The following is a 26408-nucleotide window of genomic DNA, read 5'->3' as shown; positions in this document are numbered from 1 at the left end:
ACAATTCAAAACAAACATCATCAAACAAACAACCTCTGAAGCACAACCATGCACGAACCAAAGCCCGACCATGCACAACCCGAAGCCCAAGTGACACCCCCGGAGCCCGACCAGTTATTTAACCGGAGCCCGACCAGTTATTTAACCGGAGCCCGACCAGTTGTGTAACCGAAGCCCGACCAGTTGTGTAACCGGACCCTGACCAGTTGTGTAACCGTAAGCCTAGCATTTACGAACCAAATAACCTCTGAAGCACAACCATGCATGAACCGAAGCCCGACCATGCACAACCCGAAGCCCAAGTAACACCCCCGGAGCCCGACCAGTTAAGTAACCGGAGCCCGACCAGTTATTTAACCGGAGCCCGACCAGTTATTTAACCGGAGCCCGACCAGTTGTGTAACCGAAGCCCACCTGTTGTGTAACCGGACCCCGACCAGTTGTGTAACTGAAACCCCACCGGTTGTGTAACCGCAAGCCTAGCAAGTATACATCTCATCTAACCCCCACCAAGCTAAACAGCCCCAGAGCCCAACCAAACTCCATTCCTAGCTCAACCAAACAAAAATCTCCTTAGCCCTACCTAAAACCCTCCACTTGCCCTAGAAACCAACCATGGAGGCCTAGCAAACAAACCTGGAGCACTAGTACACAAACAATACCTGGAGCACACCCATGCACGACCTGGAGCCTGACCATGCACAACCCAAAGCCCAAGAAATCACACCCCCGGAGTTATGTAACCCAAACCAGTTGTGTAACTAGACCCTGACCAGTTGTGTAACCGCAAGCCTAGCATGAATGAACCAAACAAACAATTCAAAACAAACATCATCAAACAAACAACCTCTGAAGCACAACCATGCACGAACCAAAGCCCGACCATGCACAACCCGAAGCCCAAGTGACACCCCCGGAGCCCGACCAGTTATTTAACCGGAGCCCGACCAGTTGTGTTACCGAAGCCCGACCAGTTGTGTAACCGGACCCCGACCAGTTGTGTAACCGTAAGCCTAGCATTTACGAACCAAATAACCTCTGAAGCACAACCATGCATGAACCGAAGCCCGACCATGCACAACCCGAAGCCCAAGTGACACCCCCGGAGCCCGACCAGTTATGTAACCGGAGCCCGACCAGTTATTTAACCGGAGCCCGACCAGTTATTTAACCGGAGCCCGACCAGTTGTGTAACCGAAGCCCACCTGTTGTGTAACCGGACCCCGACCAGTTGTGTAACTGAAACCCCACCGGTTGTGTAACCGCAAGCCTAGCAAGTATACATCTCATCTAACCCCCACCATGCTAAACAGCCCCAGAGCCCAACCAAACTCTAAACCTAGTTCGACCAAATAAAAATCTCCTTAGCCCTACCTAAAACCCTCCACTTGCCCTAGAAACCAACCATGGAGGCCTAGCAAACAAACCTGGAGCACTAGTACACAAACAACACCTGGAGCACACCCATGCACGACCTGGAGCCCGACCATGCATAACCCAAAGCCGAATAAATCTCACCCCTAGAGTTATGTAACTGGACCCCGAACCAGTTGTGTAACCAGACACCGACCAGTTGTGTAACTGCAAGCCTAGCATGAACGAACCAAACAAACAATTCAAAACAAACATCATCAAACAAACAACCATGCACAACCCGAAGCCCAAGTGACACCCCCTCGGAGCCCGACCAGTTATGTAACCGGAGCCCATCCAGTTATGTAACCGGAGCCCGACCATTTGTGTAATAGCAAGCCTAACAAGCAAATATCTCATCCAAACCCCCATTAGTGTGCTAAGTGGGGTGCCAAAGGGTCCATTTTGGGGCAACCCTTTTTGTTATATACATAGATGAGAATATTACAAACCACATCAAATTTGCAGACGACACTAAGATCTATGGTAAAGTGGGAAGTGAAGGTCATATTGAAACTTTACAAAGATCTACATGAGCTCCACAAATGGTCAGATGACTTATTTTCGATAAATTTCGCGGCGGGGATCGTATTCCAGGGACCTGCCCGAAACGCTACGCGTACTAGTGGCTGTACAAGAATGTAACAACTCTTGTATATATCTCAAAAAAAAAAAAAAAAAAAAAGATAAATGCAAGACCTTGCATGTGGGGCATAACAACCCACGTCACAACTACCAAATTGACAGCACTACCTTTCAACAGATAGATGAAGAAAAGGACCTTGGAGTCAGAATCCATCACGTGAGGCATAACAATACACAACTACCAAATCAACATTATCTTGGAGTTAGAATCCACCAATCACTGATAGTTGTACAACAAGTGAGAGCGGCAGTAAAAAAGCAAACCAAACCCTGGGAATAATTATGTGTACCTTTACCTTCAAGAAACAAAATGTAGACCTTCAATTATATAAGTTTCTGGTGCGCCCCCACATGAATTATTGCATCCAGGCATGGAGACCTCATCTTCATAGCTGCTCTGGAGCCAAGTCTTACCAGAGCTATGGAGCTGTGTCTTAGGACAAAATTCAATCCAGAGCTTAGTCACCTGTTGTATCAGGAACGGTTGAGGGCCACAGGGCTAACAACACCACAAACCAGGCATGACAGGGCGGACTTCATAGAAACCTTTAAAATACTAAACAATTTGGAGGGTGTCGATCAGGACAATGTCTTCAAAAGGTCAGATGTTACATGAACAAGGAGCAACGGGTTCAAATTCAACAAGTCAGAATGTTGGACAGGAAAAGGGAGATGCTTTTTCACCCATAGGGTTGTGAACTCGTGGAACCGCCTACCCGCCAAAGCCGTAAACGCCAAAACCCTGCTGGGTTTCAAAATACAGCTGGAAAAGATCACCAGGGCAAATGGTGGGGACCTTCGACAAGCCGCCGGCTTACTGCCCTCATCGAGGTCACTAGTGTTAGTGGCCCTCAGGTAAATTCAGTTCCTCAGTGTCCCCGCTCCTTCCGGTTGGGAAGTTGGTCATATATTACAATGTACACAGGACTGTCGCTTGTCACTAAACTTAGTTTTTAAACTATTAACTTGATGAAATAATATTACCTTATATGCGAGAATAATTCTGAATACGCAGAACGATAAAATTAACGAATGCGGCTTTGGGTCGGGCGATCACGTAAGCGAGCCTGGCCTGAGAACAGGTAACTGTAAATGCTTCTCCCTCCACATACTTCAAGTGCAAATAATTGCCAACAGAACCTAAATACCGAACCTACTATACGCCTAATTAAACATAGAATATAAAATTAATTTATACACGATAAAAACTATATTTAATACACAGTACATTTAAGTCGATAATAAATGCGTCTTGGGAGGAGGGGGGTGGTCGACCGCCGCGTTAACGAGCCAAGCCTGACGACGTGGTGGTTTAACACTCTGGGGGAAGTGTATTCTATATAATATCCTACTCATATAATGTTGGCAAATCGTGATCAACAAAATCTTCCACAATATCCGAGAGAGGACGGACTACTTAGCATTAGTGGAATACAAACATTTGAATACTACACAACCCGGATGAAACAAACAATACGGAAACAATGACCCTCGGAGACATTAAAAAAACTCAATGTTACAATAGCGAACAAATGTATAATGCATTAAGCATTGTAGGTGGAGGTAGACTAGATATTCATGCGTACCTCCCAACTGCTCAGATAGCAAAAATAATTGATCAGCCTTACCTACACGGGAACGACGATGCTCACACCGCCGCTGCCTCCTGACGACTGACGGGGTCGTCGTCGATGAACCAGGGTTGCCAGATCCAAATTGCGTAAAGTAGCGAGCTGACGGCCAAAAAGAAGCGAATTTGTAATAAGAGTAGCCCAATTTTTTTTTAGTAAATGATATGGGTTTCAAAGTAATATATTTTGATACATAGAGTACACTACACAATGTCAATTGTTTTATTAATATTATTTCTGCACATACACACACACATTATATATATACATATATATATATATATATATATATATATATATATATATATATATATATATATATATATATATATATATATATATATATATATATATATATATATATATATATATATATATATATATATATTGTTTTTTTGCCGCCAAAGGTGGATAGTTCATTAAGCATCCCCTATTCAACAGGTGAGTGCTGGTTTATTGTGCACCCCGAACCCCGACCAGTTGTGTAAGTGGACCCCGACCAGTTGTGTAAGCGGACCCCGACCAGTTGTGTAAGCGGACCCCGACCAGTTGTGTAAGTGGACCCCGACCAGTTGTGTAACTGCAAGCCTAGCATGAACGAACCGACAATAAACATATTTGAACTTGAAATGGACTCAAATGTTTTTTCGGCAGCTTTACTTCCTTAGTTTCCGAGCTGTTTTCTTTACCGTGTATGTTGTAATAAACTATTCCTATATTTACAGTTGTTTCTCCCTGTGAAGATTATTAAACAATGGTGATTATAAGGGCGCGGAAGTTCAGCCTGGCCATCAGGGCCGCCAGCAGCCCTTGGGCCCGCCCCGGCAGCTCCCAGTCTTTAATTTGGCACCTTTGTGGCACCTTTGTGGCACCTTGGTATAAGCCTAATATGTATATATACACTGGCTGCCTGTCCCCCTACACAATGATTTATTATTACCTATTATTTTATCGTTTAATTTAAATATTAAATAAAATAATTTAATTATTATTATAGTAAGTTACTTAATAATTTAATAAGTAGTAAGTACAAAAAAATAATTAAAAAGTACAGTTTAGTCATAGGAGATTCCTAGATTGGAATTCACTACCAAATTTCGATATATCCAAGTATTTTTAGTGTGAAATGCTGTTATTATATGCATAAATTGTTGTTTTAATATTATTACGCTTAACCACTTGGGCTGGACGGTAGAGCGACGGTCTCCTTTCCTACAGGTCCGCTTTCAATCCCCGACCGCCCAAGAGGTTGGATACCATTCCTTTCCCCCGTTCCATCCCAAATCCGTATCTTGATCCCTTCCGAGTGCTATATAGTCGTAATGGCTTGGCGCTTTCACTTCGTAGTTCCCCCACCCCCTTAAATAATATTACGAGAGCAGTATTTACGGGCTATTCATGCCCGTGCCACCTCTTGGGTGGCTTAATCTCCATCAATCGAGAGCAGTACGTCCTAACCAGACATTATATGTTGATATCCTGAACAGTTGATAAATAAAAGTAATTGCGGAACTCCAGTTATCTAATACTTATCATAAATGGTATAAAACCTTATCATAAGCCAAGGGATATGTAGATCAGTGTTTAAAGGGAATTTGGAAGTAATAATAACACAGCTGATGCCATCTGTCGGCAGAAGAGAACACTATCAACTGGCTGGTCAATAGTGGCCATAAGATACAGCTTACGCCATCTGTTGACATCAAATTACACTTATAACAAATTACCCTACAAAATACCACTAACGCCATCTAGTTTTTTTCCAACGCACTATAAATAGCCAAACAGCAACCCATAAGGCGGGTTGTTGTGCTCGGGTAGGAGGTTCCAAGCTCCGCCCACAAATGGTATGGGGTGCACAAATAAATGTTTGTTGACATTCACACAACAGCCAATCACAGGAAGGGATCAGCTAAAGGCTCCATCCACTTAATAAATCATATTTATTCGGCACACCATCCTTGCTTATGACATTCTGCTTCAACTTTAATCTGCTTAAAAAGTGAAATGTTAAGTATTTAAAAATATTAATATAGTGATAATTAAATACTACAGGATGTAACGGGTGTTACAGAAACATGGGCTGGCTACCTAACTTGAGACGTTATTATTGGGGGTTGCCTTGACACAAATAATGATACGCTGCTCTGGCCTCTTATTCGAGTAAATTATTCAGTTAGATGGAGATTTCTGTCAGGTGCAAAACAGAAATTGTTGTTCTTTTTCACAACAACCTTGTTGTTGTGCACAAGGACCTATTTCTTAGTTAAAATTTTATTCATAAAAGAGTGTTGGTATTCCCCGCAACAGCCAATCACAGGAAGGTATTTCTGGAAGCTCGGCCTCCTTATGGACTCAGCACATTGCTCTAGCTCATGGCTCTCTGTTTCATCTCTTACAAACTATGACTTTTTCGATTACTGTTATAATTAATAATAGGAGATATAAAAGTTTTTACACAAAATGGCTAAATTCTGCTATTAGTCATTAGTCATTAATGTTTTTCCTGCCCGGCCGATCGGCTCCCGAAGTCTCATACATACACCAAACATACACCAATTTATTATCATTCATCCATTATTAATTTCAAGTGTAATGTATACTGTCTATTTTTTTCCCTCTCGCCATTACTTGGTGCATTATTTGAAAGTTGTCTATTTATTTATCGGTCTATCTATTTTTTGTATCTATATTTACAAGTTTATGTGCTTGGAAGAAAACTCTGCGTTGAATTGGGACTAATTTATTAAATAATATTATTTAGTATTAATTAATATTTACATTTATTATTAATTACAATTATTTATAGCTTAGTTACTTTCATGTAACTCGCAATCGTACATTCTTAACATTAATAGCCCAAATTAGCACATCTTGCTTTTAAATTAGCCCAAAAAAGTAGCAAGGAGCAAAATTAAAAATTTGGGAGCGCGAGGCTCTCAAAATTAGCCCAAATCGCTACTTGTAGCCCAATCTGGCAACCCGATGGGAGGTGTGAAGCCATTCTTGTAACTCACTTCTGGTACATTCCTTAACAGATAGTAAATTATTACATCTCACGCACGTACAATAAATCAATTGATCAATTAATTGACATATTATTTATTATATATATAAAAACTACTTATAATAAACTTTGTATGAATCCAGCTTGAATAGTTTATAAATTAAAATCATTAACAAATATTAAAAGAACGTTGAATAATGCAACCCGGGTTACTGATCACGAACGTCAACACCGCTGAGGGACATGCCTGCTGCTTGCCTCTGCTCAGGTAGGGGGTCCGGGGATACCGTAAAGAATATATTCTCGTCGAGAAGGGGAAAAACTTTATTCAAATCGACGTATCAAACTACAGGCTCAACTGGAATTTTTGTGTAGATTATTTAGTAAATAAATGCTGTATTTTGCATTTATGTACAATATATTTTTTTCCTATTAGGTGAGCTGACAGTCATTAATTGTACATTATTCACTGATTAACAGTAAATTAGACATGCTATGGCTATGGCTCTTAGGTATATGCTTTGGCAAGCGAAAATACTTTACAAATCTCTAGTGTACCCCAACTTAAACCACTATCCAAGCATGGAGACCTCATCTTCAGATGGACAAGAACTAAGTTTTTGACTCAAATCAGGAATGATTGAGGGCCACAGGAGTAACAACACTGCATATCAGACATGACAGGGCTGATATAACTGAAACGTTTGAAATACTGAACAATTTAGATGATATTTAGTAATTTGTTTTGTCGGTGACTGGCAGCCTGTGTATATGTGTACAACAGAAGACACCATCACCGTAAAAGGAGAACTGTGTGGCAGGATGTTACCTGTGATGTCCCACAAGGGTGAAGCTGCGGCCAATCCTACCTGCTTGATACCTGCTTGAAGGGGTTCTGGAAGTTCTTCTACTCCCAAAGCCTGGCCCAAGGCCAGGCTTGATTTGTGAGAGCTTGGGCCCACAGGCCAACATTTCTAATTATGTGAAAGACCTACCAGAGGGTCTGCAGAATAGGGACTGCAGGCCCTATTTCTAACCTATGTGAAATACCTACTAGAGGTCCACCAGCACTTGTACAACATACATAAACAGCTCCAAGTTGGGTGGATGTTTAGGGACGAGTGAATGGTTTGGTGGATGTTCCTTCAGGTTTCGTCTCCTGACTTATAAATTGGTTTATTCTGCTGAATTGTATGCCATAGATTATGAACTAATGTCAACCATGGCAGATTAGTCATCTTTACTTGCTGTACAGTTCATAGTCACTGACACAAATTAAATACTAGCCAATATTTGTAATAAATTCAATATTAGCAATAAAACCATCATATTGATCTGGGTTCCTCAAAACATACATGTTAATTGATTGTCTCTATTAAAGTACAATAGTTAACTATCATCATGTAGTTAGGCCATAATTGTGAAATACTGTATTTAGTTTATATATTATGTGTACTGTATATTGGTACTGTACATGAAAGTATAAAGTTTGTATACATGTCATGAGTTTGTATGTCTAATGACCTTTCATAGTTCAGTGGCCATTGAACCCAACATTTGATGATTCGTGACTCCTAGTTCAACGTAGGTGCTGAATCTATGTCTAGGTCAGACTCCACATGCGAGTTGCTAGAATCTGTGTTGAGATTTTTCCCTGTTAGGTTGAGATTTGTTAGGCATCATTCTTCACCTTCACGTGGGGGGGGGGGTAGAAATAGCCTAAGTTACTCTATCCCTTTGAGATGTATTTCTTTCTTATCTCAATAAACATACTTGAACTTGAACTTCACCAACCCAACTTGTTTTGGTGCCTTCTTAGTTTTCTCTTCCATGGCTGACTGGAAGTCGTAGTGTTTATTTTGCTTTGCCAGACTTGAGTTATATTTGTTTCTAAAAAGCAAGAATCTTGTTTGCCTACACTGGGTTCAGGAGGCTATCTCATATACTGTATATATTGTCTGGGTCCCTAGGGGCCGGTAGATCGTCTTCTGGTCCATCCTCAGTGTGAGGTGGCAACCAGTGCCAGCTCCCTCCAAATAGCCAGGAGCCATCAGAAATTTGTCACTTGATACATTCCACAATGGCATAGTTTTTCTTTCTCCAACAATGGAATGGAGACTACAATATGTTGTTACAGAACACATTAAAAGAACATCTAGAATAATATATGTATATATATTAAATGGCCCAGTGCCATTGTAACCTCTTATCACAACATATATCAGTAGGGTTTAAAACCTTGTGATGTCTTCTGTGGACTTACAACTAGAATACAGTACAGTACAATCACCCACATTTACTACCAACAGTTAGCAAACTGGGGATATTTAGCTAAAATTTCTGGTTATGAGAAATACTTAATACTGTACTTATCATTTTGAATTAAATATTTACACATTTCTTGTACATTTGTTATAGAGTTGTCTCAGAGTTCACGTATCTTTTCACACTCCATCACACGGTCACGGAGGGTGTGCAAATAATTTTGACCGCAATTTACATTTTGTCAGATCTACATCAGCAGGTAATGAAAATTCAAAAAGATACTTATAGCAGTGTCTAAGCCGATCAGTAGTAACATCTATGAGTCTGCTGATTTTATTGGATTATCCATAGATGCGTGGCTCTTCTGGCATGATAGTATGATGATAGTTGAAATTATTAGTGATGACTTTACTTTGCCGTAGATCTACAAGGTTTTGTTGAAGTTCTTGGTGTATTATTTCTCATATACTAATTAAGGCTACATTATTCATCTACCTAGAAATAGAACAACTTCTGACTTATATAACAGCTGGACTTTACAGGGAAGTTCATAGATATTACTTTTTTCAAGTTTTTTCTTTGGGCAGGGATGGTATGGTGTTGTCTTGGCTGACAATCAATGGATCTTTGCTCCAAGGGCACAGTTTTTCTGCCACAAGGCTCATTTTTGCCAAAATTTATAAATACTGCATTAACAGAAACTGGAAGTACTGTATTCATAGTTATTTAACAGCCTCACCACTTTAACCTAAATAATAAATACAGTACTTCTATTTCCAAATTAATTCGTTCAACAACTTGCCAAAATTATTTCAGTATGCTCTCCTCAATCTTGCTGTATATTGATATTTGCATTCCACATCTCTCTTGTTCTCATATTTGCATATTGAATGATGTCAAGGACATTTTGGCTGTGGTGCTCCACATTTCACTTTACTCTATTTCCTTACTTTATCTTGTCTCCTAATGCCAATAATTACTTACTCTCTCCACATCTCTTTATTGCATTTGCAGTCTTTACTTTATCTGTTCTCCCAACACCACACATGCTTCTCAGCTTGTTCATTTCTACTGCTTTAACTCTTGATTTTTCACGTCCATACCACACCATATTGCAACCATACTACCATTCCTAAATGCACAGCCTCCCAGGCTTGGTGTCTTCTTTTGATAAATACTCCTTCATGCAGACTTTTTGCTGTCTATTGAAGATCAAAGGTGTTGGAGAAAAAGTGGTAATCCATTCCACAAGATTACTATGGAATGGAAGATAGGAGGAAGTGAAGCTTGGTATTAAATACTTAATTGGCAAAGGACACAGTTGAGCTAACTATAAGAACTTACTGCAGTGTAATTTGCAAGTTCCCTCAGAGTAAGGTAAAGATTCTTTTGGCAATGTACTGTCCAAAAAAGCAAGCTGACTTAAGAAAAATAAGTCAAGGAATATGTAACTATACTACAATGGTTTATTACAGCTTATGGTATATTATATGAACCTTCCATAAGTATATCCTTTACATTTAATAATACAGTTATGTTTGTTTCCAGACACAATCTTTACTGTTCATTATAAAGATGGTCATGATCATTGGACTGGAGGGCAGTGCCAACAAGATCGGTGTAGGCATAGTGCAAGATGGAAAGGTGTTATCCAACCCTCGCCACACATACATCACACCACCTGGCCAGGGTTTCATTCCTCATGACACTGCAAAACATCACCAGGTAGGTAAATGATTTGTCTTGCTTTACTGGGATACATATGTATATATATAGTATACCATTTTCCACTCCATGAAAGTGGGATATAGGGTAATACAGTAATTGTTTATTAGGGGCCAACATGAACTAACATTGAACTAAAATCAAAGCAGTCCTTGTGGCATAGTTGTAAAACACTCGCTCGGTGCACAGCAAGTGCTTTAACCCGGGTTGTTAAACACTTCGGCAGGTCGTATTCCGGGGAAAATTAGGATTAAGGACTTGCCCAAAATGCTATGCATGCTAGTGGCTGTACAAGCATGTAAGAACTCTTCTACAGTATATATAAATAAATAAATAAAACATCTTTAATCACATTACATAAAAATAAAGTAACCTGAAGAAGGACTTTTAACACATGGAAAGGAGCCTATTTTTATCTCTAACCACTTTGCAGTGAGTTTGGTGCTACAGTGCTTTTTGCTCCACATGCAGCACCTACTAATCTTTACCTCTTTAATTTGTAAATGTAAATTTGTTTTAATTCATGTTGTGTTCCAACTTCAGTTTATATTTTTAGAACCCTATTTACTCGGCCTTGTTAAACCATTTCATCCAGCATAATAAAATCATCTTGATAGATTATCATACCCGTGTAATAAATACTATAAGGCACTTATTTAATACTGCATTTTATACCTCAAGTATTTACTTCTAGTTATGTCCCCATTTTAATGTGTACTAATGAGACATTGTTGATCACAGGCTCATGTGTTGGAAGTTCTGAACCAAGCACTTGCAGAGGCATGTGTTGATCCTCAAGATGTTGATGCCATTGCTTTCACAAAAGGCCCTGGGATGGCTGCACCACTAATTAGTGTTGCAGTGGTGGCCAGAACCATTTCCCAGCTTTGGAACAAACCCCTTGTTGCTGTTAATCACTGCATTGGACACATTGAAATGGGGAGGCTTGTCACAGGGGCAGAAAATCCAACTGTACTCTATGTAAGTGGAGGCAACACACAAATTATTGCCTATTTAGAGAAGAGATACAGAATTTTTGGAGAAACTATTGACCTTGCAGTTGGAAACTGTTTGGACAGATTTGCAAGGATCCTGATGCTTTCAAATGACCCAAGTCCAGGTTATAATATAGAACAAATGGCAAAGAAAGGTAAAAAGTTCCTTCCTCTTCCATACTGTGTAAAGGGTATGGATGTCTCCTTTTCTGGCATCCTCTCATACCTAGAGGAGCGTGCAAATAAACTACTGAAGACCAAACAATACACTAAAGAGGATCTGTGCTTTTCCCTGCAAGAAACAGTCTTTGCCATGCTGGTAGAGACTACAGAACGAGCCATGGCTCACTGTGGATCCCAGGAAGTTCTCATTTGTGGAGGCGTTGGCTGCAATTTAAGGCTTCAGGAGATGATGAACAAGATGTGTGAAGAAAGGGAAGCAAAGCTGTATGCAACAGATGAGAGTTTCTGTATAGATAATGGAGCAATGATTGCCCAAGCTGGATATCTCATGTATAAATCTGGGATTACAACACCACTTATGGATACTTGGGTTACTCAGAGATTCAGGACAGATGATGTTCCTGTAACATGGAGAGAATAAATTGCCATGATTTATATTTTTTTTACATACTGCTGTACTGCATGTAATAAACTATTTGACATTTGTATTGAAAACCCAAATATGTGTACAATATACAGTACAAAAAAAATACTTAATTTTCTTTACCTAGATGTATTATAAAAAAATACTGTAATTGTTTGCTTTTGCTATCATTAGTTCAGTGTAAAAGTGTGTATTGATAGAGCTAGTTCAAAATACTCTTTATTATCTGGAGCAGAAAACCCACCTGCCGTGTGGGCATCATTCAGGATGCCAATATAAGAGCAGAAACACAAAAGACAAGTAATGTCAAAGGAGTCTGATTCACCTAGGATTGTATCAACTCAAAAGAACAGTGGGAAAGCAAAATTTCCGATCCTGAAAATCAGGACATTCTACGAGGAGGTGACGAGGATAGTGGAGTTTTGACAAGTCAGGTCTCTCATCAAGTGCAATGAATTACTGTGGCCAACATACAGTCTAAGCAAGTCAGAGGTTATCCCCCCTACCGTTATGATGACTTTTGAATCAAATACAAAATGTAGCGAAGAGAGGTTTAAAATACCTTAGTACGTTCCTAAATCACTTTGGAGAAAGTTTACCAACCCAGACAATGCTTCAAATGCTTCTGATATGATCACATTGCAAGTAACTGCACTGAACATGAAGCCCAATGTAGCATATGCTCAGGGACACCTAACTACAAGAACTGCACTAGCAAGAAGTAGTAGTGCACCCAGTGTGGGGAACAGTACATTACCATTTCCCACCTCTGCTCCAAGAGGAAGGAGAAAATCCCAAAACTGAATTCTGCAAAATCCAATGGTGTGCATCCAACAACCAGTAGTGACTCCAATTGATCTCGGCCCAGAATAATTTCCCAGGTCTACTGATGTAAGATACTTCCACCCAGCAACTGCATGGACAGGGAAAAATCTCCAACACTGGGAAAAGAACTCTCCAATGCCAGTGACAACAGACTACCGTCAACATACACATCCAGGTGAGCCTCGCCTATGCAGATAGGGTCGCCAAGCAGGACCACATCCTGTTTCTAAGCAAAGTCAACAAGTTCCTGATAAGCAACAATATCATACCAATAATTCTACCAGTGAGAGTATAGTACTTGAGAATGCTGCTACCCAGATGGAATCACCACAAGAAACAAGGGAAAAACATAGCCACTCAAGACAGAAACACCACCAACTCCTGCAACCTCTACAGTCACAGCTCCAAAATGGACAACACACACATCACGGTGAGAGCAGCAACACTTGCAACACAAGGATAGTGTTGATGTGATGATGTCTGATGATGTGTACTCTTGTGAAAAACACATGTCATCAGATATGGCCGTAGATGCTGAGAATATCTCTGACAACGCCTTGGCCTCCACAACACCACAAACCCAAGAATTAGCAATGCCACGTAAAATAATACTCTCCAGGTAACCAGGTCAATCTGAGGCTTTACCAGACTTTCTGGACACAATAGACTGTATACTCACCACCCACATCATAGGTCGGCCAAACATCGTCGCAATTCTACGAGAATGGTTATCAGGTCTCATCGAGCAGTACACACCACCACGTACAACGGTTGATGCAACTGCACTGGCACAGTCGCCTGAGGGCAACAATGTACAGACACGAAGCCAAATCATCAACAAGATGAACAATAAAAGGTAGAACCCTGAAGCCACTAGAAAACAATGCAGTCAAAATGATAAAAAAATAAGGGGAGGGTCATGGACTTCTGGCTGCTACCTCTGTGCTTTCCTGTGGTGGTATTGCCATCGGCTCAACAGCCTCGATTATACTGGGTTAAGGCCTGGCTGTACAGTACTGTTCGACTGCAATGCTTCCTCTCCAGACTCACCACTAAAGAATAGTACACACCAACTAGACGAGTACCTGTACATTTCTTCAACTGCTCACACTGCCGCTTGCTCACAGAGTACTTGCCCAGTACGTACGCATGCATGCAGTATATGAGAAAATTGGTAAAAGTAAACGTGGACAATAAGGAGTAAATGAAATCCTAGATGTGGTTGACCAGTTTAAATACCTGGGCTCTGTAAGCTTGATACGAAGAATTTGCAAAGTTCATAGAGCACGGCACCGCTCCTGTACCAGGCAAGTCCACTAAAGGCTCCCCATTGAGCCCATAGAATTTTGCTATTTGCCCCGCTCCTGTGCCAGGCAAGTTACGGGTTCACCATAGCCCGTGCTACTTGGAACTTGTTCCGAGTAGCTGAATCTATAACATCATCATCATAGAGTAAGTCACATAAGAAATGTTCAGAAAGACAAGACCAGAGGGCTGTATTGAAATGACGCAATTTTTACCCTGACTTGCAGATTTGACTGCTGTAGCATGAAAAAATCTAAGAGAAGGGTAAAAATAGATATCTATGATGTATTTCTGCTGTTAGATTGACACAATAAAGAACAGAATGTCATGGAAAGATGGAAGCAAGCAATTATCAATATAATACACCAAGCAAGGGAGTCTATGTACCATGAAGAGATGGAAATACAGTAAAAATAAAGAGTATCGAGATGTCATTGAATGAACAAGTTGTGAAGTCTGTATTTGAGGTCAAGACAGAAAGGCCAATAAGGTTATGAGGAAATGGTGAATGTTTAGGTGGGCTAATTTCTATAGATAATGTACTCCATTTTCCTCTGGGGTGATGCCACGCTCATCATAAATTTAAAATTTGCCATAATGATGCCTGCATACCAGTAAGCACAATCTGAGGACTTTTATTACCCCCAGTAATTCAAAATTTCAGCAAAAGCAGGTGGTTTGCACTCTACTTCTAACATGGCAAACTTTCTCTTCATTGAGGCTCTTACTATACACCACTACTTCAACCGAGGTACTAGTGCCTAATACAGTATCTGCATAACGTCTCATTCAAAAAGGTTTAGTTACCTATCATCTGTCTGGCATCGAGTAACTATAGTGTATACTTTAAAGGTACAGCGTATCAATTTAATTGATCATAACTAAATGAGCATCTTTCATACATTAGTGTAAAAAGTCCTTGCCTATTCTGAGCTAATTTCTTTTCCTTAGCTTGATACTTCTACCAAACATTTTTATTGTCCACTACACACTTATGCTAATATCTATTTTGTACTATAGTACATATAAATATTATAAAAAGAGGGAAATCATACAACACTGAAAACAGAGGGTTTATTTATAGACCTCTAATAAAAGCTGCTGGTATTCATGTATACAAAAAAATGAAAACAAAGGATATGTTTGAAGAAACATTGAGGAGTAGGAGAAGTTATATAATTTTGTTGACTAATAAAGCCATATGTTTAAATGAGAAAGACACTGGATTAATGTTATTTTGATCAATATATTTTATAAATTGAACACTAATACAGAACATGTAAACCAATAAATAAGGCACACTTAACTTACAAAGGAATAGTGTAACAAGAAAATCAGAACACTATGTATTTTACAAACTTCATTAACAGTTTGTGAATTGCTGTATTTTCTATATGATAAGACTTTTCTGAACTAAGATATCAAAATGCATTATCACATTTAAAAGTAAAGTACATTAATTTCCATTTACCGACACTATACGTGCTAAGAACTGCCCTCGAATATTATACATGCATAAATGTATAAGCAATGGACAGATGGATGAAATTCAAATTGTGACAAATACACACAGATAATGCATATATTTTTTTAATTTCAGCTGGATTCATCACTGCTATACTAGTCAATAAATTAAATCTTTTCTATCACTCAATATCCTGATTCAAATGAACTTGTATATATATTTTTTTAACTAGTCAACATAAGAAGAAAATAATTCCATTACTGTCATCTTACCGACATGAACATAGCATAGACTTCAAATAATTATATACGAGACAAACTTCATTGTGTAATAGGTAAAAGGGGACATTACATACAATGTCATATCTAAATCACTTAGTTGCATCCCATTCCAAGTAATCCATTCATTTCCATGAATATTCAGATATTCAATGACTATACAATCACTATAGTCTTCACATTTCTTCACTAAGGCTGAGGATGTGTATAATCAAGTGTCCAGAACGGCTATGAATGCTCTTACTTCTCTTCACACCACTCATTCTCCTTGCGGACCTGTTCTTCTTCAGAGGGCGTAAAATCGTTCTTGATGTTGAAGGTTTTACGAATTTCATCAGGTGTCTTGCCCTTGATCATGTTGGCAACAGTCTTGCATGTAACATCAAGAAGGCCTTTGATATCCAAGTAGTTGGCTGCCAAGATCAATTCAAACAAAGTACCTTGATCAACCTACAAAAGTAATAAAGTATTAATTTCATACCTCTCATACCTGGACAAATTTAATTTCATTATAACTGGGATAGATATTCCCAGTTTCATTGCCAAGCATATTTTAGTACATATAATACACACATATTATACATCTATAAACACACATGTATTTTATACATATAATAGCCGGAACTGCACTACTTGGCCTAATATGCAAGGCGTAATATGCTTAAGCAGTAATTTGTCATTTTCAAATATTCCTTTCCAAATTGGAAAGGAATATTGCAACATATCTTTCTTAACATATTATATTAGGAAAATGAATTACTGACTTATGTTAGGTTAGATTTGATCAAATTTCTATGTTCAATCAATAAGCCAAGTTGCCTAACAAGCTGGATTTTCCTGAAATAATGCCTTCAAAACTTTTCTTATGGAATGATAAAAGTTTTGCATTGCATTATACAATACTGAACATATGATTTTTTTCTTAATTAGAATCAAAACCAATAAATTTCATCAAACTTAACCTAACCTAAATTAGTTTGGGTGTAGAGGGCAAAACACGTGTGTAATCAAGTGTGTAGGTTGAATGAAATTACTGAGGGAGGTGGGAAAGGGTTTTGTTGGTAGATAAGGAAAAGGGGAATGTGGTAATAGTGATTGTGTGACTGGAGCTAGGGATGCTGATGGGCAGGTGATATGTTTGGGAGTGGAAGCAGCCGATTTACTGGTGATAAAACACTGGGCTCGACTCAATTTACAAAATTATGTTGGAACCTAGAAAAAATATACTATATGAAAATAATAGTTGCCTTTACACTATTTCCAATCTCCAGACACCAAAATCAGTATTTCCCAATTTAAAATTCTATCGACATGCTACAAACACCCGTGTTACCTTGCACACTAATATCAGATCTTGACACTTAAGAGCCACAGTACATTGGGGTAAGTGGTGCTTGAATCTGGTCCCACTAGATGCTAGTCTCTGGACACCCATAGAGTCAAACATTTAGGAACCTGGTATACAATTCTATGAATGTTGCTCAATACATAAAATTCCCTTACAAGTAGGCAATGTGTTCTGCCATCTGGAGACCGGACCCAGGATACAAGAACATACCCTGCAAACAAAATGTAACTGGCCCTATTTTTCCCTTGTTACAACTTGTAATAAAGTTGTTACATCTTGGAATAACGTTTTTATGAAGTATATGAACGTTACAACTTGCTATAACAACAGTTGTAACAACCAATATAGTATTGGTATAGAAGGTGTATATAGTATTGTTAGAAGGTGTTAAACCTTGTTCAAACGTTGCAGCAGCATCGTAGTTTCGTTGTGTGTGTTTGACGGGTATAGCATACATCACATTTTTCTTATTCATATCCTATGTTTTGCAATTATTCAATAACTTTTGCATTATACCATGGTCATCAATAACTAGTGTCTGGAGACAGGTAACTCTACCCTACCTGGGACAATTGTCTTGTCTGATGGTATTGGTCTTTGTTGACCAAAAGAATAAATATGGATATGCTTATCAAGTATTGCCAGATGCTAAAATCTGGCAATATTCAAAATTCAACAATTATTGTCCCAAGGGTTTTGGATTACTGAGAACACTGTACAAGTTATCATTTTCCTTTTGTGGTTAACTATATTATAAATAACTTGTATAATACCTTCAAAAAATCTGCATCCCAAGATGAGATGTCATCGGTCCTCTTTTCCTTGTTGTCGTCATCATCAGGAAGAGGTGGGTCATCTTTGTGATACGTGCACCACTGAATTACCTTCTTGAGAATCGCTGCATTTACATTTGGAAGGGGCACCACCTCCTCTTCATCCTCATCCATTCCTGCAACACCAAGGAGATTTTAATACACAAGGCATTCTTTTCAGAACGTACAGTATATAAATAAAAAAATTATAATGCCTAAATTCAACTTTTTGCTTCAGTGCACCCCCTGTGGTAGTTAATTCAGACATCAAGGTTTAGGTTTATATACTTACCCAAGTCCTCCAACATAGTTTTTATGGTGACACTCTGCTTGGCAATTTCTACGTCCACCTCAAAGGTGTCGCCATCACTGCTCTGAAGCTTAATGCTAGGCATCTGAAAAAGATATAATTTTTTAAGACTTATTCCAGTGTAAAATCTAAGAATTAAAGGTGTTTCTATAAAAATGCAGACATTACAAATTATAATAGCAATGTGTGTTGTTAATTGTGAACTCGGAAAAACTACATACAGTACTAGCCCTCAGAGAGACCAACTGTTTCAAGCCAGATACACTTGAGTACTTTATGCATTTCTTTGGTCAATCAGAAAATATTCCTTTGGCCTCGTTTTTTTAACATAAAAGTAATTATATATATATCACACCATAAGTCCCAAGAAAGTCAGTGGTAAGGTTCAACCTAAGAAAATAGTTTTGAGTAGAGGCGGCATCTTCCTCATTACAAAAACGTGTGAAGTATGGGACGAACGGCAAATTTTTGTTGAAAAAACTTGCCTATATAAGCTGTAGCAGGCCGTTGCATTGACCTTTTTAATGACAATGTGATGTGTCACTACAGACAAGTGAGAAAATGAAGGGGAAAAACAAGTGTCCTTTGACAGATTCTTAGTAAGACAAGCAAGCACTGAGCCACAACCAAATCCTAACGGCACGCCTGCAAAATGTAGGAGAGAGAGAGTACCCCAGAAATGTCATCACTGCCTGCTGTAATAATGGATGGGGACTCCTCTTCCAAATACTAACACCTCATCCCCCCACCCCCCTCCTCACCGTCTTCCATATGCCAACAAGTCATCAATAAAGGTAAGCTATAACTTGTACATACAGTACTATAGTACAAAATGTGTGTGTATATTATGTATGAAATGTGTTTTGTAGTCAATATGTTTTTGAGTGTGGAACGGATAATTCATTTTACATTATTTCTTATTGGAAAATTCGTTTCGAGATACGACCCATTTCTGGGAACGGATTAAATTCGTAAATGGAGGGACCACTGTACACAGTAGCTGTTAGGTTACATTACGATAGGTTAGATTTCATGGAATTTTGCTGCGGAGGTTAACCTTCAAAAATGAGTGTACAGCATTGATATTTTGGCTTCATTTTTTACTTGCAATTGCAAGGCGGGACAGAAAAGGTTGGGTACATTTCCTTTCACCTAGTGCCTCTGTTCTCCTAGCAGTAAATAGGTACCCAGGAATTAGGCAACTGTTGTGGGTTGCATCCTGGGGAAGGTCAATAGCTCGCCTTGAAGGGACCTCAATACAAGCCTATAATACAAATAAGAGTATACATACACAGGCCTCCTGTCCCTGACAATGGGAATTATTATTATAATATACTTCGTAAAATTTTATTACACAGTGTGTCAATGCATACATGAAAAAATACACAGTATAAATGACTTCTTGCAGTATCCTGAAGTATGCAGTATCCTGCAAGATATCCTGCAGAATGTGTGCATTCAGCAGGATATCCTGCAGAATGCAGTATCCTGTACTCTATGTATTTAAATTCATCATTCCAGTACTAATAGAAAAATATAATTAATATATTTTCTCATAAATATTTTTCATAATTACTTCCCATCTGAACTTCAAATAAATACTGTTTAAACAGCAAGTTGTTCAGACACTGCAAATTTTAGTCACGTCATTGCATTTATGGTTCACCAACCAATCATATGGTTCAAGACCTGCCTCAAATGATGGCCATCTGTAATCACTATTCTTTGAACTAAACTAACCTAAAATAACCTAAAAACCTAAAATAATCCCTAACCTAAAAAAAAAAATAGAGAAATAGCATTTTATACATCGCACGAATAATGTCAATATCCCGGAGGTCATAGTTTAACGTCTGAAGCGGTTTTGGATATTACTGGATCTATGACTCTAGCCAAACTTTCTCAAATTTAACCCATAATTATTACATATCAAAGTTTTGATCCTATTTTTCATTTTTCCATTAACGTTTCATTAGCAAAGAATAGAAAAGCAACCAAAAATCACATTATTTCAGTTTAATGAATCTGACTGCCGCAAGTTTTATCTTAGAGTTACAAAGCAACAGAGGCACTGGCCGAAATGCTATGCGTTCAAGTTTTTTTTTTTTTTTTTTTTTTTTTTTTTTTTTGAGATATATACAAGAGTTGTTACATTCTTGTACAGCCACTAGTATGCGTAGCGTTTCGGGCAAGTCCTTAATCCTACGGTCCCTGGAATACGATCCCCTGCCGCGAAGAATCGTTTTTTCATCCATGTACACATTTTACTGTTGCGTTAAACAGAGGCTACAGTTAAGGAATTGCGCCCAGTAAATCCTCCCCGGCCAGGATACGAACCCATGACATAGCGCTCGCGGAACGCCAGGCGAGTGTCTTACCACTACACCTGGCGTTCCGCGAGCGCTATGTCATGGGTTCGTATCCTGGCCGGGGAGGATTTACTGGGCGCAATTCCTTAACTGTAGCCTCTGTTCAACGCAACAGTAAAATGTGTACTTGGATGAAAAAAACGATTCTTCGCGGCAGGGGATCGTATTCCAGGGACCATAGGATTAAGGACTTGCCCGAAACGCTACGCGTACTAGTGGCTGTACAAGAATGTAACAACTCTTGTATATATCTCAAAAAAAAAAAAAAAAAAAAATATGTAAAATCCTCATTGCTACGAACCCTCTTAATCCCAATGTACCCTCTTGTGTAGAAAAAAAATAAACATGTCAAAACCTTTGCTAACACCTTAACCAGTCATTGCTCGTTAACCAGTGCCCAGTCATTGCACTTTAAAATAATTTTGTGTCATTGTTAGACTTAACTGGCAGCATCCCTTGGATACTTGTATAGTGAAGTATACTCAGTCACATAGCATTTTGTTTTTCTCAATTCACCTTGACAGAGCAGTGAAAGAATTTATTTACACAAACGTATCAATTTAACCACCTGCAGTTATCTTATGATTCAGCCCCATCCTCCTATTTTGATAGTACATACAGCCAGAGATCTATACACACACATATACCCATAAACACACACACAAGACATACATAAGACACCACAAGTGTCGAAGAATTCCAGAGTCTTCACCTGAAATTCCAGAAACACAAAAATAGCCTCGAACCGTTCATCTCGGCCACCACCACCAGCATCACCCCCCACACACACGCCTCTCGTCGCCCTTATCTCCTGCTACAACACGCGTATATAACCTCTCCCACAACCTCCAGCATCATCTCCATCCCATATACAAGGTAGTGGTGTAGTTGTAGGGTGTATTATTACCTTGAGGGAGACGGTGAAGGTGTAGCCGTGGAGTGTATCGTGCGCCCGCTACCACACTGACACCTGGCGGCCGCTCCCTCAACCACTTCTACACACACACACATACATATACACACATATTCATACATGTACAATATATACATATATATTATTATTAATAAGATGTATTATTAAAATAGGAAAGTACGTAAGGAAATTCCTGTTTCAATTCTTCTTCCGTCGTCTGACACCGTCACATTTTTCATCACGTGTTAATTTTCGTGATTTACACACATACACTTATATATATATATATATATATATATATATATATATATATATATATATATATATATATATATTGTATCGATTATATTATATCAATAATAATTATATCTACCTTAATCTCGAAGGTGTGTGCGGGAACTCTCAAGCGTCTCAAGTTAACTCAACCACTGTTGAAATTATACTGAATGAGTATTCGATTGATGATTGATGAAGATGCCCGTGCCACCCAAGAGGTGGCACGGGCATGAATAGCCCGTAAGTGGTGGCCCTTTTGAGCCATTACCAGTATCAAGAGCTGATACTGGAGATCTGTGGAGGTGCAACTGCACCCTGCATGACGGGAGATGTCTCCCGTGAATGAGTATTCACTTTTCGGTTGCTTATATAATCAGTCTGAATATTGCCCACTGTAATATTCACCTTATAGTAAGGTCAATATTTCATATTGCCCACTGTACTGCAACAATAATACCAATCATGAGAATGAGATGAAATACAATGTTTTATACGAGCTACAGTATTTCCCCAAAAAACAACGATAACCTCATTGTATACTAAGATCTATACTACTGAATATGTTGTATCTATTTGCCAGATTGCACTATTTGGCCTAGTATGCACAAGGTCCGATTTGCCTAACAAGCCGAGTTCTTTTAAAATTATATTTTTTTCTTATGAAATGATAAAGCTTTCTATTATATTTTATATGATTTTAGTTTTTTAATTTGAGTTAAAACTAAGGAAGACATATAACCAAACTTAACCAACCTACCTTGCCTAACCTTAGCTGGTACTAAGTATTAGGACCAGCTTATTATATATATATATATATATATATATATATATATATATATATATATATATATATATATATATATATATATATATATATATATATATATATATATATATATATATGTTATATATATGTTGGATAAAACTATGAGAGTTTGGAAGCTGAGATGAACAGACTGTCGGATCAATGTCGGAAGAGATTACAACCTCTGAAGGCCTTGGCATGCTGTGGAAAGGGAGTGGGAGTCCCTGTGCTACGAATGATATACTTGAGTACTGTAAGATCCCTTATTGATTATGCTGCACCTGTCATTTCTTGTTTTGGTAAAGGTAGGATGGGCAAGTTGGAGAAGGTACGAAATGAAGCCATGAGAATTATCTTAGGATGCCCAAGAAATGCTATGATTGAGATAATGAGGATGGAATTGAATATGAAGAGTATTGGGGATAGAATTTCAGAGATAAATGTAGCCTCTGCCATTAGATTAATGAGAGGTGGGGGAGCTAATGAATTAATCCTCTCAGTTCAAAAGGTGTGAAGTAATGAACAAAGTATGATAAAGTATATGAAGAGAACATATATAAATACCTTATGTTCTAATGTTATAAAGTATGATGTTATTCCAGAATCTATTGTCCTGCCTAAGAGACAATTCACACCAACATGGGAGGATTGTAACGTATTTGTAGTAATAATTCCTTGCAAAAGAAAAAAGTATGTACGAAATAGGAGAGCTGAGGGCAACATATGATTGTATAATTAGAAAACTGCCTACAGAAAACACTCTACATGTATATTGTGATGGGTCAGTAGCTAGGGATGGGAAGGCAGGATGTGGAGTCTTGATCAGGGAGTACACTGACATCGGCACTGTAGATACTGTTATTGGCCGCCGCTTAACTGACAATGTCTCTTCAACGCAGGCTGAACTCCAAGGTGTACCTACAGTTAGCAAACTGGGGATATTTGGATAAGATTTCTGGAAGCAGATCATTTTGAATGAAATATTTACACATCTCTTGAACATTTGTTAAAGAATTGTCTTTGAATTCACGTATCTTTCCGCACTCCATCACATAGTGACGGAGAGCGTGCGAATAATTTTACACAGGTGCAATAGCACGCTTCAATCACGCCACAGTCCTATGCTTACAAAAGTAAAACACATGTACATATTACGGGGTACTCATGCCCATGTCACCTCTTGGGTGGCTTAATCTTCATCAATCATCACTTGAACATAGACTCCTCATCACAATGGAAGACATAAGAGTAAGGGGAGACATGATCACTACCTACAAAATTCCCAGAGGAATTGACAGGGTAGATAAAGATAAACTGTTTAACACGAGTGGTACGCGAACAAGGGGACACAGGTGAGGCTGAGTACCCAAATGAGCCATAGGGACGTTAGAAAGAACTTTTTCAGTGTCAAAGTAGTTAACAAATGGAATGGATTAGGCAGTGATGTGGTGGAGGCTGACTCCATACACAGTTACAAGTGTAGATATGATAGAGCCCAGTAGGCTCAGGAATCTGTATATCAGTTGATTGACAGATGAGAGACGGGACCAAAGAGCCAGAGCTCAACCCCCGCAAGCACAACTAGGTGAGGTGAGTACATTAAACACAATTTGCATTGTCTTAAATGCCCACCATATGCGGCTTATCATTAGTAGGATGAGTCTCCTGGATTGACCGGTATATTTGCAGCAGGGAATTTGAGTCCAGCCAACGGGCTCACCATAGTCCGTGCTACTTAAGCGAATCTTAAACAACATTGAGTCCAGCTCAGATGAGGTTTGAGGCGCTGGCAAACCAATTATGCTAGGGAGACAACTCCTGGGGAAACACCATTCATGTTACATTGAATCAACGTTAATCCAAAGTTTGATATATGAGGAAATAAAGTAGATTCTTTAATTGTTCTAAATTTTCTCATTTGTATTTACCAGATTTTTACAATTTGTTTTTCAAATTGATGGGCCAATGAAATAAAGGTAGGAGGTCCTGAGGTAGAACACCTTCCAGTATAGAGGGCACAAATAATAGGGTCTAAGACCTGAAAAAAGTTTGACCTGCCTACGTCACCGGTAAGCTCTAAATAAATATAACTTAGCCTAGCTCAATCTAACATAATCTAATCCAATCTAACTTATTTTAACATAATCTTATCTAACGTAACGAAAATATGAGGTACAATTTTGTGTTTTATAAAAAATGTGTATGAAGTGTGTGACGTCACTATGACGTCATAATTTTAATGCTGGCACAGGCTATGGATGCGTCTGCTACACGACGCTTTATGTAAATTTAATTATAGCCTATCGTTACTTTATACGACCATTCTTACTTTAAAATTGCTTAAATTTGATTTATGTCGTGTGTTAAGTTTGAAATGGAAATGTTTTAACATAGAAATAACAATTTCATAAAACTTTTCGTGAATAATTTTTGTTTGGCGCCACTGGCGTCCCTAATGAGGTTAACCGACGGGCGCCTTGCTAGTACCCACCTAGACGTCGTAGGGGGCAGTTCGCGCGTGTAGTGTGCTTATATTTCGTGTTGACACCTATAGAACGTTAGTAACAGTTAACACTCGTAAGTAGCAAACGTATGTGAAGTGTTAAATGTGTCTCAAAAGTAAAAAAAAATATTAGTTTAGAGGTTAAAATAAACGTTCAAATGAGTGGACGGAATCACGGACTCCTTCTGATCTATGATTTCTAGCACCATCGGAAAGTTTTCTAGGAAAGTTTTTCCTGAAGGGAAGGGAACTCTCAGGGGGAAAGCGCCAAGCCATTATGACTATATATAACACTTGGAAGGGGTCAGGATAAGGATTTGGGGTGGGACGGGGGGAAAGGAATGGTGTCCCAACCACTTGTGGACGGTCGGGGATTGAACGCCGACCTGCATGAAGCGAGACTGTTCCTGAAGTTTCTGAAACAGTCCTTTAAAGGAGCTCCAGCAAACAGCCATGGAGAAGGAGGAGGAGAAGCTCACCCACTCACTCTCCCAACACCAAGCCTCGGAACTCACTCTTGCTGCAACTTCTGGTAAGTACTATGTATTGGTCTGTAGCTCTGCTGTAGCACAGGTAAGCGACAGAGGTCACAACCTCTCCGCAGGGTGCAGTCGCACCTCCACAGATCTCCAGTATCATCTATTGATACTGGTAATGGTTCCAAAGGGCCACCACTTACGGGCTATTCATGCCCGTGCCACCTCTTGGGTGGCTTAATCTTCATCAATCAATCAATCAGGTAAGCGGTTCACAATCAAAAGGTCCCCGGGGTTCGATTCCCGTGCAGTACGGATACTCTTTTTCTTTTTCTAAGACAAGTGGGTACAGGAATAGCGGACTGGTGACTCCTGGTAGCAGGCTGAGAGCTTTTTCATCCCATAGCTTATGGTAAGCCAGTTTCCCTGGAATAC

At 39.0% G+C, this 26408-nt stretch overlaps 2 protein-coding genes across 4 annotated transcripts; one reads left to right on the top strand and one right to left on the bottom strand.

The window, feature by feature from the left end:
* Nucleotides 1-6904: 6904 nt before the first annotated feature.
* Tcs3 (Probable tRNA N6-adenosine threonylcarbamoyltransferase Tcs3) lies at nucleotides 6905-15262 on the top strand. 3 transcript variants are annotated; one of them, XM_045758657.2, is made up of 3 exons: nucleotides 6905-6964; nucleotides 10510-10686; nucleotides 11428-15261. In XM_045758657.2, exons 2-3 carry the CDS (start codon nucleotides 10537-10539, stop codon nucleotides 12283-12285), a joined length of 1008 nt encoding a protein of 335 aa, XP_045614613.2. In that variant the 5' UTR covers nucleotides 6905-6964; nucleotides 10510-10536; the 3' UTR covers nucleotides 12286-15261. The 3 variants fall into 3 exon arrangements, with proteins under 3 accessions (XP_045614613.2, XP_045614612.2, XP_045614614.2); XM_045758656.2 differs by lacking the exon at nucleotides 6905-6964 and adding an exon at nucleotides 6986-7132 and having other exon boundaries at nucleotides 11428-15262; XM_045758658.2 differs by lacking the exon at nucleotides 6905-6964 and adding an exon at nucleotides 7004-7079 and having other exon boundaries at nucleotides 11428-15262.
* A 216-nt stretch (nucleotides 15263-15478) lies between these two features.
* On the bottom strand, nucleotides 15479-22005 carry LOC123768217 (S-phase kinase-associated protein 1). Its single transcript, XM_045758659.2, has 4 exons — nucleotides 21908-22005; nucleotides 18614-18716; nucleotides 18283-18458; nucleotides 15479-16611 (listed from the first exon to the last, which is right to left on the bottom strand). Exons 2-4 carry the CDS (start codon nucleotides 18714-18716, stop codon nucleotides 16402-16404), a joined length of 489 nt encoding a protein of 162 aa, XP_045614615.1. The 5' UTR covers nucleotides 21908-22005; the 3' UTR covers nucleotides 15479-16401.
* Nucleotides 22006-26408: the final 4403 nt, after the last annotated feature.

This window comes from Procambarus clarkii, chromosome 59, assembly GCF_040958095.1.
Source record: "Procambarus clarkii isolate CNS0578487 chromosome 59, FALCON_Pclarkii_2.0, whole genome shotgun sequence".
Taxonomy (NCBI): Eukaryota; Metazoa; Arthropoda; class Malacostraca; order Decapoda; family Cambaridae; genus Procambarus; species Procambarus clarkii.
This window is presented reverse-complemented; position numbering and strand designations above follow the sequence as displayed.